The following is an 18,575-nucleotide window of genomic DNA, read 5'->3' on the forward strand; positions in this document are numbered from 1 at the left end:
TAGTAAGAGCTTCTGAGTCGGTATTTCTTACTAACTAGATGTAGCACGTTTGTGGCTCTATTACTGTAGTATTTTTGCACCTAAGACACTTCAATGTATTTTTTCTTAGAGCTGTGTGAGGTAAGAAGTATTGCAGTGTGTTTATCCCTCCTGTGTGAGTGAGAAACTGAGACAGAACAATGGTGGGAATTGTTCACACGAACACGAAGAGATGTGAAGTAATGAGAAACTGAACTAGTTCTTTCATCCTAAAGTTTAGTGTTCTTTATTTCATGACTTCTAGTTAAAAGCCTCCTTTAGATTACTTGCGTATGCATTTCCACACTCTGTGCTTGCTCCAATCTTCTTAAAATGTTGATCCACAGTTTTAATGTATTTAATATTACGCCATTTATTTAGGTAATTCAAAAAAAGTAATGGTTTTGTGGTAACTGCTCTAAAAAGAGTTAAATTCAAAGTAATTTTGGAGTTACAGCAATACCATGGGCATGAAAATAGAACTGTGAAATACTAAGCAGTAATCCTAACGCTCATCGGAAGTGAAATGCATCAGTGGTAGAATGAGACTGGAGCCCTTGTGTGTTCCAGTGCTGCTGTACCAGAAATAACGTACAGACTGTGAATTCCCAAGGTGACCTTTACAGCTGAAGAGATTGTGATCTCTGGGTGTTTTCACCTTGAGATACCGAAGCAGTAGTTGGACAGTTAAACAGCTGTTTGAATGCCCACAGAAATGATGGGGGGAAAGAAACGGAGAGAGAAGTGGTGCAGAGATGAGCCAGGCGACGGAATTACAGGTGGGCTGTAGAGAAGCTCATAAACAGTTTCTCTAACAAAAGGTGTTTGCGTTATTTGCTTTCATCTGTTACCCGACCAAAGTTAAAACAGAAAATAGGCAGTTCATATTAAAAGGGTTTTTCTTAAACTGTAAGCATAACTTCTTACTGGAACATTTCCATCAGCTGAAGTCATTGACCCGAGACTGGCTATCTGCTGAAAGATGCACTATAAATCCAACAATTTCAAAGACTGATACAGCCATTTTAGTTGTTTTCTGCCTTTATTTGCACAAAGCTAGAATAAAGGATACTGACAACCTCTCCAAGCCTTAAAATGTGTGTGCTAAATGGTCTTTTACTTCTCCTCTTTCTCTTAATGCATCTGTCATAACTCACTTTAAAGTATGCATTATGCTGAGTTTTCAGGTTGCATGTAAAAATCTTTCAAAGGACAAGATAAATTTAACATATGAAATTGTGTTTGATTTCTGATAAACAGCACCTGAAAGCACCAATACAGTAGGTTTATGGTACATGTTTTGTATACTGTATTTTACTGTCCCATTTTGCTAATTTTTTTTTTTTAGTAAAAACTGGGGTGAAGTTTACCTAGAGTAAAATAAAATAAATCTATGCACATATTTGGAAAAAAAATAGTCAAAGTTTGAAAAACTAACCCAGGATATGGGAAAAAAAACACCAAACTTACTTTGTTTATATTTGTAACATTTAAAAGGTGCTATAGCGGATAATAAGAAAAATATCTGCAGTATTTAAAACCTCTTTAAATCCTTTTGCTTTTTGAAATGTCAAGAAAACCCAAACCAATTCAGGAATGGAGCACTAACAAGCTGAAGCATCATACTATTTCCTTTGCCAGTGTTCCACTGATTTACAGAGAACTGTAGATCCTTTTTCTTTACAGGATACAGAATATACTTGGTTTCAAGATGGTCAAATCCAGTTGACTTTCACAAGAAAAAAAAAAATAAATAAAAAGTTGAACTTCCTTAATACCGGTAAGTTTAGCATTCTGCAAAGCACTGAAAAATGCAATAGCTGAATAGGATGAGGGATCACGTTTCCCTTTGAAGTTTGACCACCCACTCTCAATGTGCAATTTCAGATCACTGCACATCAAAGGAGAAATGTGACAACCCTCCCGTGACACTGGCTGCTTGTTGAATCCGTCTTTGAAGGTATCCGGCCGCTCTCTCTCTGGCTGCGCTCACTGGTAAAAATCTCTGCCAGTGTTAACCACTGGTATTTGTGGTGATTTAGACAGCTGGCACCAAAGGGGTTTTAGAGTCTCACAAGAATAAATGTTATTTTCCATGCATTGCCTTTTTTGCGCTTACTCTTTCACTTTTATTTTTATCCCTTATTGTACTTATCTTTTTTTTTAATGGACTAGAGTTTAACTGTAATTAAAAACAAAGAAGTTGGGCAACCTATACCCCACCTTCATGAGCTTTGTAGCTCTAGTAGGGGAGCTCAGAGTATCTTTCTGATGTACATCTATGAAATCCGCTTCTGTATATTAGCCGGATTTTACTTCCTGTTAAAAAGCGCTTGAGATGCAAAGTATAATTAAAGGATTTAAAACATGCCAGGACATTTATATTTGAGCTCTTCCTTAATGCTTATTCCCTGTATTTCAACTTAGTTCATTGAAACTAAATCTAAAATAAAAGTTTGCTTTATTTCAGGTCTTATTAGTTAAAATAAAGTAATGACAAGCATGAGTAAACCGGCGAAGATCTGCCTTCATTAAACGGCTCACAGCTGCTTTCTCAGCACAAACGGAGCCGGAGAGGAGCACGGTTTCTGCCAGAAGAGCTGTGTGGAAGCAAGCAGGCTTTGTGGAAGGGAAGTGCTGAATGGGTACTCGGTACTGGGTGTAGGCGAACTGGAGGGATGCTGGTCTCCAGGTGTGGCAGTACAGTCATGAGGGGACATCAGTGTTTTAAGCGGAGAGGAATACACTGCTGTATTAGGACTCGCTCTGGACATACAAGGTGAAGAGAAATGGAAAGAAGAAACTTTACTTCCATTAAGTAGGTTTGTAAGTTGCAGAGGTGATGGTGGGATGGTCAGACACGGCCACCACAGGGATCTTAAGAGGGAGAAATGTTCCATGTTGATTGTGTATGAAGGATGACCAAAGTATCTATGTTTTTCTGAAGATAATGTGCATCCCAGTTTATCTCCCTGATGTTCTGCCTGACCACATGAAACTGGATCACAAGAAATCACACTGGTACAAAAATAAAGACACTGCAGATAGGTGCTGGAGGAAATGATTGTTAGTTAATTAGTTGATGGCTTAAGCTAGCTGGCAAGCTGCATTCTCTGCAGACCCAGGTCTACTGGTATCATACCTACTATGCAGAATGCGTGCAAGTCTTGAATGACTCCGCCGAAGACGGAGGATTTGAGGATACTGGAGCAGCTGAATGGGTTTCTTGGCACTGGGTTTGAGTCACCAGTGTTGCTGACTGGGCACAGTCCTCTCTGGGACTTGCTCTCCTTCCAGATTCCTGCAGGCAGAGCTGCGATCCAGACTTCCAGCTAAAGAACGAGTGGATGCGCTACAGGGAGTAATGATCCATACACGTGTCATCCTATGAAACGTGAGGCGGTGGCACTGACAGGGGTGTGACATGTCAGTGGGCGGGTGAGATGCAAATGTACTGGCCTGGCTGAAGTCGGGACTCACCCTGGAAATTAATCAGAGGTTTGTTTTTTTTTTTAAAAATATGATTTTAGTAGTCAAGGTCATTCTGAGAATGGCCACTCTGAGAGAAGCTGATAGTTGAGATGAGGTTCTCTATGGAGGGGAAATGGAAAGTCACCAAGCCACTAGGAAAAACCAAGAAAGCACACCCAACAGAAAACAAGGGAGGACTTTGCCTTTTAAATTAATATAGCCTCAACAGCATGAGATATTTTTAGGGCACACATAGTGAACGTTTCTCTACTTGGCAATGGGAAATTGTGAACTCATAAATGAGATTTTTAATCAACCAAGACGTGCTGTAATTACAGCAAAGTTACAGGGACAGAAGTAAGGAAACCACACTAGGAACCAAGTCACCTCACAAAAACAAAGTTAGATGAGCACCTGCTGTAAAACATATAACTCAAAGAATGACTTGAAATGACATTTTTCTTCACAGGAACCTGGTAGGTCTTTTGCTGTTCTGGCCAAACACATGAGCGAGGGGTTCAGTGTTGTACTTGATCCTTTCCGGCGCCATTGCACTACTCCGTTGTTGACTCAAGTCACATAAGATTTCTACTTTAGCACACATCATAATTATGATGCAAGAGTTTATCTGTTGGAGTATCCTCAGGGCTAGCTATGGGATGACCCCACTGATCACTGAGGTGAACCTCTCTCGCTGTGCCCAACCCAGCAGCCCCTGTAAATCCATTGCCCTTTAGGTGACAGTGGGCCATGGGGGAACAGATGAGGCAGGTGCTGCCCAGAAGCTGCACAGCCCTGCTCACGGCAAGCCATGGCGCTTCTTCACTGAGGTCACACCACCTAGGGGGGACAGTGTGGATCTGAGAAGCTGGGTCTCAGGAATGCCGTGGGCTCCAAGCTCCGCCGCTACGTTCAACGGGCAGAGCCACAGCGACCATGCATGTTCGGCTCTGTCACCGCTGGGTGGTGGCTCTGTCCCTCTCTCTGTCTCGCTTGTGAGACAGAAAGTTTTGTGCAACTGTAGTGTCCTGCGCCAATTCATTTGTTTCTGTGACCAAATCCTCTCGCATCCACAGGCTTCTGAGTATTTTGTGTGCGTCAGCTACAGTGGCTATAGACCTCTGGCTTCTGTAAGCCACCCTGAAGCACTACACAGACCTTCCCAGGCCAGTAGCCCACTCGTCATTGCGGCCTTGCTTGTCCTCAGGAACTCCTTTGCAAAGGGCATGTTGGATAAAAATAGAAATAAACATTTCAAAGTTCAAGTCCATTCCTTTAATTTCAGGATTATCACAAATTCAAGGCGCCATTTCCAAAACTGGAAGGACAGACCTATGGCAGTGCACTCCGTGAATGGCATAGAAAAAACAAGATTGTTCCCTTCATCGAAGAAGCTTTCTTGTCTGAATGGAGCATTGCAGTTCACATCCTAATAACTATTCACTAGCGGACGATTCAAGGGAAGTTAGCTTTTCAGTTCCACAAAAGGCCTTTCTATTCATTGAGGATTCATGAGGCAACCAAGTAATTTTTCTACCATCGACTAATTCGCAGCCACTCTGATGAGCAAAGGTTTCTCCTGAGCCTCAGCTCTCTGTTTGCACATGATGATTCACCAGAGGCCACCCTGTACATTTTTCTGCTCTCTGTAATCACCATCTTCTTCAAGAATTTAACTTAAAACTGGACTGAGTTAGTTTTGCCGTTCTATTATGTGCACAAGTCCTTGAACAACCCAATCTAACTGGACCTGCTTCAACCTGATGATCTCCAGATGCCTCTTCCAACCCAAGCATTTCCATGGCTGCAGCCAGCGCTGCACTGGCTGCAGTTGGGAGACAGTCTTGCAGTGGTACAGACCAGACTCCTTCAGAGTCAGACATTTGCAACCAGCAATCAATGAAAACAGGTCCCAGTATGGGCTTTTCATCATAAAGTTTACACCGTGTGTATGTCTGGACGTTCTGAAGTTATCCTCTATCAGTGAAGCAGACAGTTCTCCCAAATAGTTTTATTAAACTTTATCTAACTCTGCCTGACGATTTGTGAATGGTGTTTGGTTTAAGATATTCAATCCTTCCATTATTATTGTAAAAGCCACGGCTATAGGGAAGTGCAACTATAAATCAACTGATGACTTTGACAGAAAAAATCTGCCTAGAAGCTCCAGCAGGCTTTAAATGGAATTTTTTCCACAAGATGAGCTCCTTGGTATCTGACATATGTCCTGTTCTTGACTTGTTGTAACAATGTTAAAGACTTACCTTGATGGGAAACTTAATTAATTGGAGTAACAAAGTGTTTTCTGTTGTGCAAAAATACAATTTTTCCATTAAGAACTGCCCTGTGCTTATTCAGAAGAATGACCTAAGTAAAAAATAAACACTTACCTGCATGGTTTTTGTCTCACCCCCAAAAAATGCCATCCTGCTGTATGTGGACACAGGAATCTTCTTCCACAGACGAGCCTCGGAGGGGTTAGCCTGTTCTTTCCTGACAGTTATGTGCCTCCTGTCTTTGATAAACCCTGTTATTATGCTCTAACCTCTGCCCTGCCTTCCTGGCCATCATTCATAGAATAATAGAATGGTTTAGGTTGGAAGGAACCTTAAAGATCACCTAGTTCCAAGCCCCCTGCCATGCGCAGGTACACTTTCCACTAGACCCGGTTGCCCAGGGCCACGTCCAGCCTGGCCTTGAACACCTCCAGGGATGGGGCCTCAACAACCTCTCTGGGCAACCTGTGCCAGTGTCTCACCACCCTCAGAGTGAAAAATTTCTTCCTAATATCTATTCTAAATCTACCCTCTTCCAGATTGAAGCCGTTCCCCCTCATCCTATCACTACATGCCCAAGTAAAAAGTCCTTCCCCAGCTCTCCTGTAGGCCCCCTTTAGGTACTGGAAGGCCACAATAAGCTCTCCCCGGAGCCTTCTCTTCTCCAGGCTGAACAACCCCAACTCTCTCAGCCTCTCCTCACATGAGAGGTGCTCCAGCCCTCGGATCATCTTTGTGGCTCTCCTCTGGACTCACTCCAACAGGTCCATTCAGATGCTCATGGATTGCGTAGTGGGCTGTCAGCATGACTTGACTGTCATCTGGAGGTATGGAAACCCAAAAAGCAGAATATTGATACGACTTACACTTTTAAACTTTTCTCAGAGGCAGAAATATGACATCAGCGAGTATTATAATCCACTAAAAAGTCTGCCTCACACTAATTTTTAAGATTCAAATGTTAATATGTGTACCTGCAAAGAACTCCTGTGACTACAATGCCATGCTTATCATGTTTATGTAGAAGTTGCTGGAAGACTTGTTAAATAGGTGTAACTGCACTATTAAAGCAACAAAATAGAGGGAGAGAAGTTTTGGATTATTTTAAAATATTAAGCATGCTATATAAATAATATATTCAAATTAAAAGGTGCTAGGAGGGATCAAGGCCACGATCCCACTGATCTTTATGCAGATCCAAAGATATTTTTTTTGTGGAAGAAAATGAAATCTGTTTTTTAAACCTGTAATAAATTTCCCTGAGAGGTCTTACTTGGGTTTTCTTCTACAGCGGTACAGACGGCTCTTTGTTTCCTTGACCGGACAGGCAGGCTGCTAAGAGCCATTCAAGAAATTCAGCCGCCTTCTCTGATCTCAGCCTTTCCCACCGACTTACAACTCACCCCAAAATATCGGTGATAAAGTGAACGAGAGCTAAATGATGAATTCCACTATTAAAAGCACGAAGGGTAGAGCAGCAAAGATCCTGAGTGTCACGATGCTGAGCTCTGCAATGCAAACCCCGAGCGCTCTGCTGCTTACCCTGGGGTACGCACACGGTCCCCAAAGCAGTGCGTAGATAGGGTTGACAATCACAGACAAAACCCCCAGAAATCACCAGAACAGGGAAATGTATAAAGCAGTAAGAGTTAAAAGCAGAGGAAAGGCCCAGGTCTTGGCACTTACCTTACTGGGCCTCTTTTGGCTCAGGATCCTCAGCCTTGAACCTTCTGTAATATTCAGACACCTAAGCCTGGTTCTCCTGGTTGTGAAAAGCCACAAGTAATATAGTTGCCATCTGAGACGAATCTAATTCTGAGCGGTTAAAGCTTCTCCTCAATCCTCCTCTTCCACCAGATCTGGGTCTGTTCTGCCAGATCAGCGTCTCTTCTACCAGATTTGGGATACGGACATGGGCTTTCAGTCCCAGGCTCTGCATTAACCATGGCCAGTGGGTTTCCCAGGACAAAATGCTTGTATCTTGCCTACTGTAGCTGTTTCACCTTGTGAAGACCAAGGACTGAATAGCAGTTATTTACTGGTTGAATTCAAACGAGGGATGTAATAAATAGTATTCATAAACCTGAAGAGTTTGCACAAGAAAGGTGGAGAGACCCAGCACCCCCGTGGGCAGACCCTTGAATTCAAACATTTTATAGCTGAGGTGAATGGAAACACATGTGTGTATGAGCACATCCTTCTCTCCAGGCTTGTGCGGCTGGGTTTTGGGATGCTGACAGGTTATGTGAGGAGGGGAAAACAGCTGAAGTTGCAGTGGAGAGACTGCACTAATGGCATCAGCCTGGTGGTGTGAGCATCTGTTATGGCACTGATGGTGCCACGGTGACCTTGCATGAGCCTACAGATTGATTATGTGGAAGATTTTAGTGATATTTAAATGACCTCATCACCTTTGCTGATATGTTTGTAAAGCCACATAAAGACAAATTCTATATCATATGGCAGTATGGGTAAGATGAAGGAATCACCAGTTGGCATAATCATAGAATCATAGAATCATAGAATCAGTGAGGTTGGAAGGGACCTTTAAGATCATCAAGTCCAACCATTAACCTACCCTGATAAAAACACCACCGCTCCTAAACCATGTCCCTAAGCACCTCATCTACCCTTTTCTTAAACACCTCCAGGGATGGTGAATCCACCACCTCTCTGGGCAGCTTATTCCAATGTTTAATAACCCTTTCAGTGAAAAAATGCTTCCTAATATCCAATCTAAACCTGCCCTGACATAACTTGAACCCATTTCCTCTTGTCCTATCACTTGTCGCCAGGGAGAAGAGGTCAGCTCCCATCTCTCTAAAACCTCCTTTCAGGTAGTTGTAGAGGGTGATAAGGTCTCCCCTCAGCCTCCTCTTCTCCAGGCTAAACAACCCCAGATCCCTCAGTCGTTCCTCATAAGGTTTGTCCTCCAGACCCTTCACCAGCTTTGTAGCCCTTCTCTGGACACGCTCCAACACCTCAATGTCCTTCTTGTAGTGAGGGGCCCAAAACTGAACACAGTACTCGAGGTGAGGCCTCACCAGTGCCGAGTACAGGGGGATGATTACTTCCCTAGTCCGGCTCACCACACTATTCCTGATGCAGGCCAGGATGGTGTTGGCCTTCTTGGCTGCCTGGGCACACTGCTGGCTCATGCTCAGCCGGTTGTCCACCAACACCCCCAGGTCCTTTTCTGCCAGGCAGCTTTCGAGCCACTCCGCCCCCAGTCTGTAGCGCTGCATGGGGTTGTTGTGACCCAAGTGCAGGACCCGACACTTGGCCTTGTTGAACCTCATACCATTGGCCTCAGCCCATCTGTCCAGCCTGTCCAGATCCCTCTGCAATAATATAGTTCCTGGTTTGAAGATGCTCAGGCAGGTTTATTGCAACTGCTCCTTTTGTCCACAAAATATTTAAGGCAAAGCAGATCAGTAGTTCTGATTCAATTTGAGTATCTCACCAGCATCCAACAATGGTTGCTGCCCTTAGAAGCATTTAAACACATCAAAAGCCCGGAGAACATACGCCTAGCAGATGGCAGGGCTTACTGGGACTGAAGCAGGCGAAGGAGGATGTTGATGTTTCTGTTTTGCAGATGGTAATGCACATTGCAAGTCAAATGAGCTCTAGGAACTGCACTTACCAGAGCTCAAAGCAGATGTCCCACCGTTATTCGGTAAGACTCTTTTACAGCATCCCCAGTTTGCTTCCCCTGGCAAAGCCTGCCAGTTGGGATCTGAGAGCTTCTAGCCCAGACCCAAACCATGCTGGTGAGCAAACCCAGGTAGGGAAATGCATATGGATGCACGTGCAAATTTTGTTACCTAAAATACTGAGTAATTGCATTAGGAAGGTGTACAGTGCTGCTGTGCCGTGGGCTTCAGCTGCTGCACATCTCCCGAAGAAATTAATTCCGTAATACAGAAGTTTGGAAGTCTGGGAAGGGTCGTGCCTTAGCAACAGCCCGTATTGGTGCTGGGGACCCCTGGCCACTTGGTGACGATGCTTGTGTGAACACGCACATTACACAGAAGTTATTACATTATCTTCTTCATACATTATCCAACACGATCTTCTTCACAGTACCACCACCAGCCCGGACCAGAGGCAGGAGGGTTTGCTGAGAGCGACACACAGTTGCACAGTGAGTGCTCTGCACGGGCATGTTTGTGGACGTTCACTGAGGCTGTCACAGAAGCAATGCTATAATTAAGGGTTTACATCATGCCATAAATTTTCCCAGTGGGTTTAGGAACCGTTATTATTTACCAGCCGTTTTATGAAGTCAGCTGGGTGTATCGCTGCACTTCTCCACGAGGCAGGAGCCCGCACCTCAGCAACGCAGCCAAAGGCAGTCCTGGTTCTGAGGACGGCGTGTGACAGTGTTGATGGTGGCAGTGGGACCTGTGGCGCAAATCTCACTTTGCTGCTGCGGTGCAGCCAGTGTGGACGTGGAAAGGGGAGAAAGGCAGAAGGAGCCTAAAGTGCAGAGGTAACTGCAGTCAGACCAATATAAAGAGGTTTAGCGTTAACAAGAAGCTGGTTCTGCGCGGTCTAGCGTGAATGGCTCGACATCTTGTAACGTGCATTCCTACAGCAGAAATGAGTGTTTTTGTTAAATACTTCAGGAAAAAAAAAAGTATTGAAACTTATCTCCCCCTTCTGGAAACTCTAGCTCTACAAATCCCACTGAGATTGTGACGTACAGAACTTATCTTTCAAATATTTGTTATTTCTATTTTTAATGTTTAAGGACATACAGCATTCTTTATTTTATAGTGCTTTCATTTCTAGTATGATGAAAAAAAATATTTTAAATGAAAGCAAATTGAGATGGTTTATGCTGGGTTGCTGAGGATTTTTCTCATGTTATTAAATTGATAGTGTTCAGTCAGGCAATACTTTGATAAAAGTCCAAATTCCGCTGCTGCTCAGAAGGATTTTGTGCCCTTACCTTGTACTTCTGTTAAAATTAAATCAGGGATTTATATCCAGCTGCTATTTAATCTCTGTTTCCACTCACGGTGCATCGGGCTCCCGCTGCGGCGTTCTGCCGTTTCTTGGCAAAACAGCTCTTTCATCAGGAAGGTGTTATCATCCGCGGAGCAAATCCCTGGAGATCGGGAAGAGGACTATGTGGTGCTCCCGGGGGACCGGGAGAACGCCCCCGAGGTGCCCGCGCCCCCCGCCGCCCCCTCGGCCCGGCCCGGCCCGCCCGGGGGGGTGCCGGCATGGCCCGGGGCGAGCTCGGCGGGGCCCGGCCCGAGGGGGCGGGAGCCCCCCGGTCCCCGTACCAATGGCTGCGGCGGGGGGTGGCTCTGCCTGGACGTTCCCGCTCGGTTAGAGGATGGAAATTCCCGGCCTCCCCGGGGAGGGAGCTGAGGCTCCGCGCTCTGAAAGGCTCATTTATCGCCGCGCTGCCGCTCAGAGCGGCGGAGAGGGGCTCCTGCGCCGCAGCCTCCTCCGGGCCCCGGTCCCCGGCGCCTCCCCGCGCCCCCCGCCCGCACCATGCCCCGCGCCCCCGCCGCCCCCGCCGCCGCCGCCGCCGCCCCGCTGCTGCTGCTGGCGCTGCTGCTGGCGGCGGCCCCGCCGCCCGGCGGCTCCGAGAGCCCGAAGGGAAAGCAGAAGGCGCTCCGGCAGCGGGAGGTGGTGGACGTGGTGAGAGCGGCGGCGGGGCCGGGGCGCGGGGCTGGGGGCGGCCGGTGGCGGTGGCGGCCCCGGGGCGGCGGGCGGTGCGGAGGGGACGGGAGCGGGGCGGGAGGGCGCTTTGGCGGGGTGAAGGGGGGTGAGTGGGGGGACGGAGGGCCGCGCGGCTGCTTTTTGATTGCAAAGATCAATCAAAAAGAAAAAAAAAAAAAGAAAGGAAAAAACCCTAAAAAACCCCACCCCAACCCAGACCAAAAAAACGCCGGTTTTCGAAAAACCGGGGTGCCGCTGCGGGCAGGACGCCGCCGGGCCCGCCGCCGGGTTTCCCGGCGCCGCTCGAGTTCTCCCGTGAAGTTTTTATGAAGCCTCCGGTGTACTGAATCGGGAAGACGCTGAGAAAGGGTTTTGGGCAGAAAGCGCTGGGCTTCGGCGGAGGGGTGCGCTTTTCTGCAGCGGGTGTTGTCTGTGGGGTTTGCGGCTGCGACCGGCCCCGGCCCCGCTCCCCCCCCCCCCACCATCCCACGGCCGAGAGGGGCCACGCCGGAGGGAGGGAGGGAGGGAGGGAGGGAGGGAGGGAGGGAAGCAGGGAAGGAGGGAGAGAGGGGGGCATCGCGGCGGGAATAAAGGCAGCACTGTGAGCTGCTCCCTGCCCGCTGCACATCGCAGGGGCGACGCCGAAATCCTACAAGCCTTGCAACCTAAGTGGTAAATGCTGTTTAGTTCCTAGCAGGCTGGTGGGTCAATACCAAACTACAAAAAGAGGAATGAAAGGACGGCTCTTCAGCAGCCATTAGGTCCTGTGAAAACTGCATCTGCACGCTTACTGAACCCGCTTTTCCTTGGAGCTGCATGAATGCATTATTCCCTCTGGCACCCGGGACTGCATACCGCTGTTTGCAATTCCATTGCAACTAGAAATCTGAATGCGTTGGGACTATCCTATCTCAGGGATAGAAGGAAGGAGGGAGATTTTCCAGTCCTTGGAATGTAGAAAGCAGATGTGAAGCTATTTCCATGAGCTGCTGGATTGCCGTTCACTTTCTGTAGAAAATCAGTGGTGTGGCCATTTCTTCCATCATCTCCTGAGAGATCCCCCAAAATGATGTGCTGGATGCACCATTGGCAGCAAAGCTCCTTCCCTTTCCCACCACCTCATTACCCTTTCACTTCTATTGTGGAAATTGAATTGCATCGAGAATGAGGAGTCAGAGCACATGGAGGAGCTTATGTTTTCTGTCAGAGCGGTATTTTAGGGTCCCCCATTTGTCTTGCATCGCTCCATGCTTTCGGGTGCGGCAGAGTGAGCAGCAAAGCGTGGGTAAATCGATGGCCACTGGTTCAGGCACAGCCCAGTTGTACAGACTGCTTCAGCTAAAGCCCTTCCAGAGCAGACTGAAGGCATGCCTGAGGGGATCCTGCCTTCGGAGGACATTTTTAAAGATGTTTTATGCATTTCCAACTTAAGAAAGCATGAAACAGACTTCATTTGGCAAGCATAGATGAATTTAGTTGGAGTGGAGCCCAAAGCCCAGGTAATTGTTTCTCTCCTGTCAGTTTTTTGGGTGTGCAGTGGCTAAACTGCTCTCTCTGGTGGGAAGCGGTGCGGCTCAGGGCAGTGGCAGTGGCAGCTCGTCGTTTGGGGCAGCTCCTCATTCGGGATAGCCCTGTCCCCTCCTGGTGCCCCCGGGGAACTGGGAGGTGGCGGGTCTGAGCCTCAGCCTGCCCCCAGCTCTCCCCAGTTTCCACGTCCTTGGGATTTCTGTGGTGAGTAACCACAAGTCAAACCAGAGCCAGTCACCATTACACACAGAGTCTGACGGGAAAAGAGCAGCAAAAGCCGATGACCAGTGCTGTGTGAAATAGGAATGTCTTTGCATCATTCTCGAGGTCCCTAGGTCCGTGTGTGCTTCGCCAAGCAGCCTTCTCGCCAGCTAACTTTTTTCAAATGTGGCCTTCTTGATCATAATAGCCCACTATTTCCACTGCCATTCGCCGACAGTGTCTTCTTTAGTGAAGGCAGTAAAGAAATGCCAGCATCCATTAGTCCAACTCTCATCTCATTTCTTACTAGATGTCTTCATATAGTCACTGAGTCACTGAGCCTGTGATGCCCATACTGTTTTTTGCACCAAAGCACAGGGAAAGGAACCGCCCCAGAAGAAGAAAGTTCACCAGTCTGACAGAGTTTACCATAGTTTACAGCTCCTGTGGTGCAGATAGTGGCATGGCTTGAAGTGGGGGGAATAGCTGCATGATTGTTTTGTTTTGAAACAGGTGGGGATTAGGTGGTTTAAAATGGACAAATGGAAGTAGGTGTGAGAAAGGGGAAGAGCAGAATATAGAATCATAGAATTGTCTAGGTTGGAAGAGACCCTTGGGATCATCGAGTCCAACCATCTATCCTACTCTACAAAGTTCTCCCCTACACCATATCCCCCGACACCACATCTAAACATCTCTTAAACACATCCAGGGATGGTGACTCAACCACCTCCCTGGGCAGTCTATTCCAATGCCCGACCACTCTTTCTGTGAAAAATTCTTTCCTAATGTTCAGTCTAAATCTACCCGCGAGGATTTGGGATGAAGACTGGAGGAAGCAGTCAGTCACCAGATGGGAAAGCACATTTAAAGTAAAAGCCCTGCCGTCACCAGCCCCTGCACATTCCTGCTCAACGCTTCTGTGCTCCGCCGGCTCCACACGCGTGTGCTCCCCCCGGCATCCCGCGCTCGTGTTGCTGGGGGAAGCAGCTCTGGGCTGCACAAACCTACTCCCCAAGGAGGGCAACCCCAAATCTCATCACATATGAAGGCAACACGTGTTGACATGCAGGTTGGGAGAGCATCATTTGACCTTTCCTAATGTTGTGCTCTTAGGGAGGACATTATGTGTCGTCCTCCCATGCGTGACTTCCCACGGCTATGGATGGGGCCCCTGAGTTTGGGATTATTCCAGAGTGCAGCTTCCCATGTCCACACGAACACAGACATGCGGTGTGCACTCAAGGAGTCGGACTTACGTGGCTTGACTACCACAACATGGTTCTGGTCCAGAGGAATGGTGCCAGAAAAAAACTGGTGTTAACCTCCGCTGTCTATGAAATGTAAAAGTTTCTCTACTTTAAAAAATAAAAAGGAACAAATAATAATGAAAGCTTATTAGCTGAGACGGTTATACAAACAGTGGTGGGTTAGAAGAAAGTAACTATTAACATATAACTCTTTTTTTTTTGTTTCTGTATTGGAATGTTTTGGATCTCCTGATGTTTTTCTATTGAGTTTTAATCCTTGGATTAGGACAGTTTTTAATTCCAAGATTTATGTATCTTTTAAGAAAATAACTGGCACCTTAATTTACAGCAAGTTCTGTTGGCACTGGTTATCTTTGACATTTTATTTTTCCTTCTTTTTCCTCTACTCAAACCATTTTCTCGGTGATCCAGAAGTAGCCCATTAGCTTGTGTCGCAGCAGCAGGGGGGGTTGTGTTTTGTTGTTGTTGTTTGTTTTGTGTTTAACTTGGTCAACCTCCGAGTTAATGGACAGAAGCAGCAAGATCTGTTCTGTGTTTCAGTACAATGGCGGCGTGTGCTTGCAAGGCCCCAGTGGCGTTCCTGGACGGGATGGAAACCCCGGAGCCAATGGGATCCCCGGGACACCTGGAATCCCGGGACGGGACGGACTGAAGGGGGAGAAGGGAGAGTGCATGCGTGAGAGCATCGAGGAGTCCTGGACTCCCAACTTCAAGCAGTGTTCATGGAGTGCACTTAATTATGGCATCGACCTTGGGAAGATAGCAGTAAGTTAGCTGTGTCTGGGATGCTGCACTTCACCAACCACAGCGGGCTCGAGATCTGCCTCGATGAGCTGGGTAGCACCAGTCAGACAGATTTCCTTTTGGAGCCTTTTTCTACATGGAAGGGTGAACTTCTCAAAGGTTTCGCTACTTGAGATCCATCTCAGCTGTGTTTTACAGCTGCGTGCCCATTTCATTTCTGTAATAGTGGTTGGAAAGAATGATGTGGCTGCTGTAAGAGCACGTTTAGAGGACCAGATCTGTAACTGTAAGGCTGGAAGTCACACTACCGATAAGCTCCTCCACCTTGCCTGAAGTAGGGCGAGGTGCTTGCCCTTTCGCTCGTAAGGAACAGGAAAGATTGTACATCTTTAATCTGTTAATTGTACATGTCTTTCTAACTCCTGCTTCAAAATGGATGTTCACTGAAACTCAGTTGCAGGGTGCTGCTGCTGAAGGGTCGGTGGTGTTCAGGAGCAGAGTTAACAAGTGGTACCCAGACTAACCCACACGGTCTGTCCTCCACTGCAGCCCTGGCTATAAAACTATCAAACACAATGGTGCAAGCCTAAAGGAGGGGAAGAAATCCCAGCTCAGTCCCAGCTATAAGGCAATGCCCAGATTGGTTGGAGTAATTTAACTGCTATTGCTGTGGCTAGAATGAGAATCAGCTACTTTTTTTTTTTTTCTCACTGCCTTGTACTTGCAGAACTGTTCCTAGCCCCCCCCTCCCCCCCCCCCCCCCCCCCCCAATATCCATCACTTTAAAGGCAGAATAACAACCTCTTAAAAACCTGGAAATGTTTCTTATTCAGTTGTGGAGCTTTTATCAGAGTTTAAGCCTGTTTTGTTTTTAACCCAGACAAATCTTGTGAGCACTGTTAAATCCAGAATAGGTTGAAAACCAGAGGTTGCTACCAAAGCATTTTTGTCTCCTCTTAGGAATGTACGTTTACAAAGATGCGCTCGAACAGTGCTCTCCGCGTTCTCTTCAGTGGATCGCTTCGGCTAAAATGCAAAAATGCCTGTTGTCAGCGCTGGTACTTCACTTTTAATGGAGCAGAATGTGCTGGGCCACTTCCTATTGAAGCCATAATATATTTAGATCAAGGAAGCCCAGAGCTGAATTCTACCATTAATATACACCGAACTTCTTCAGGTACGTATGCCAAGACGGCATGAACAGCGATGGAGAAGAAGCCAGTAGCAAACTGAGTTACCAAGTGCAGAGAATACCATCTGCCACAGAAAGTCGAAAGGCTGAATGAAGAGGCAGAAGAGCGGCCAGCTAACGCTTGTCACTCTGCTGCAATAGTAGCAGTGTTAGAATTATCTATTAAGTGGTGCTTTATTACTGTGGTATTTCATGGTACTTACACCCTGTGATTTAGAAATGGGAAAGATTTCTATCCAGACAACTCTACTGAGCTCTGCTACAACATGAATAGAGACACTCTGCTGGATTGGCATGTGGAGAACCTGCCCTGCTGCCAATCACATGGTCTCATCCTGGCTTAAGAGACTGGTATTTTGCATTATCTGTGCATAAAGCGAGACCTGTTCCTCCTGGAATTTCTACTATAATTTTCAGGTGGGGCACAAAAGTACCCCCAAAGTGAAATATCTAGGAACAATTATGCCATTGCTAAGCAAAAGGCAAATTAGTGAAGTCAATCGACATCAAAGCAGCTGATGCTAGGAAAAGGGGACTAACAGCAAGTCTATGCTCTGTCTCCTTTCTGATGGTCGATACTTACACTCAGAGAAGTATTTCTAAAACCAAAGAGGTTGCATTAATTTAACAGGCTTCTGGCCACTAATACTCTCCACATTACATCAGTGGTTTAAGCTGTATTTTGTTCTTAGCTGTGAACAGAGATGTGATGCCAACAGCCTGGCTCTTTGCAAAAGACCATTTTTCTCCCTGTCCCATTTCACAACTGCATGAAATCCAACATCTAGAGCTACGATAGGTTTTTTTCATCAAGGTGTAGGTCCCACCTGTCTTCATTAACCCACCTCTAACTAGCGGTGCTAGTGGGGAAACAAAAAGGGCAATTTAAGTGGAACGTTCTACAGAAGCAGTGAATTAGGAGTGGAAAAGGTCACAGGGTGGCAATCACCTTTGCAGGGCTTAATGGTGGAAGCCAGCCATGGAGGTGTCCCTCCCTCCCCATCACTGCTAAAAAGATGGCTGGATGGGATTGAAGCCATATCCCAGCTACCAGTTTGTAAATTCAGACATTTGAAGAAGCAGGTGTCCTTCCCATTTAGCCATCCTGTGGATTGTGATTTGCTTCAGGGACTGCAACAGGCCTCAGGAAGCGGCATGGGTAAAGGCAGTGCCCAAGTCTGTAACCTGTGCTGCCACATCACTTAGTAGTTTTTATTTCATAGAATCACAGAATCATAGAATGGTTTAGGTTGGAAGGGACCTTAAAGATCATCGAGTTCTGACCCCCTGCCATGGGTAGGGACACCTCCCACTAGACCAGGTTCCTCAAAGCCCCATGCAGCCTGGCCTTGAACAACTCCAGGGATGGGGCAACCACAACTTCCCTGGGCAATCTGTGCCAGTGCCTCACCACCCTCAAAGTGAAAAACTTTCCTAATATTTAATCTAAACCTACCCTCTTGCAGTTTAAAGCCATTCCCCTCGTCCTAGTAAAAAGTCCTTCCCCAGCTCTCCTGCAGGCCCTTTAGGTACTGGAAGGCTGCAATAAGGTCTCCCCAGAGCCTTCTCTTCTCCAGGATGAACAGCCCCAACTCTCTCAGCCTCTCCTCATAGGAGAGGTGTTCCAGCCCTCTGATCATCTTCGCGGTCCTCCTCTGGATGCACTCCAACAGATCCATGTCCTTCTTATGTTGGGGACTCCAGAGCTGGATGCAGTACTCCAGGTGGGGTCTCACAAAAGTGGAGTAGAGGGGCAGAATCACCTCCTTTGACCTGCTGGCCACACCTCTTTTGATGCAGCCCAGGATACGGTTGGCCTTCTGGGCTGCGATTGCACATTGTCGGCTCATATTGAGCTTCTTGTCAATCAGCAGCCCCAGGTCCTTCTCCTCAGGGCTGCTCTCGATCCATTTTCTAAAAATGCTATTCAGGTTTCACTAAATAGCGTGAGCTTGCAATGAACTGCTGTGAAGTAGTTGTGTCCACCTTCAGTTGTGAAATACAAAGCGACTGTGTTTGCCGAGGTAACCTGATTTTTGTCTTTAACCAGTGGAAGGTCTGTGCGAAGGGATCAATGCCGGCTTGGTGGACATTGCCATCTGGGTTGGGACTTGCTCAGATTACCCAAGGGGAGATGCTTCTACTGGATGGAATTCAGTCTCCCGAATCATCATTGAAGAACTGCCAAAATAA

At 46.8% G+C, this 18,575-nt stretch overlaps 1 protein-coding gene across 1 annotated transcript; it reads left to right on the forward strand.

Annotated features, from left to right (window-relative positions):
* Positions 1-11,115: 11,115 nt before the first annotated feature.
* Positions 11,116-18,575, forward strand: CTHRC1 (collagen triple helix repeat containing 1; the record flags this gene model as incomplete). Its single annotated transcript, XM_082499623.1, is given in 5 exon segments — positions 11,116-11,221; positions 11,224-11,426; positions 14,987-15,211; positions 16,151-16,367; positions 18,433-18,575. Coding segments are annotated over 5 exon segments (894 nt in total).

The sequence above is a fragment of the Vanellus vanellus genome (genome assembly GCF_965231255.1).
Source record: "Vanellus vanellus genome assembly, chromosome: 2".
Classification (NCBI taxonomy): Eukaryota; Metazoa; Chordata; class Aves; order Charadriiformes; family Charadriidae; genus Vanellus; species Vanellus vanellus.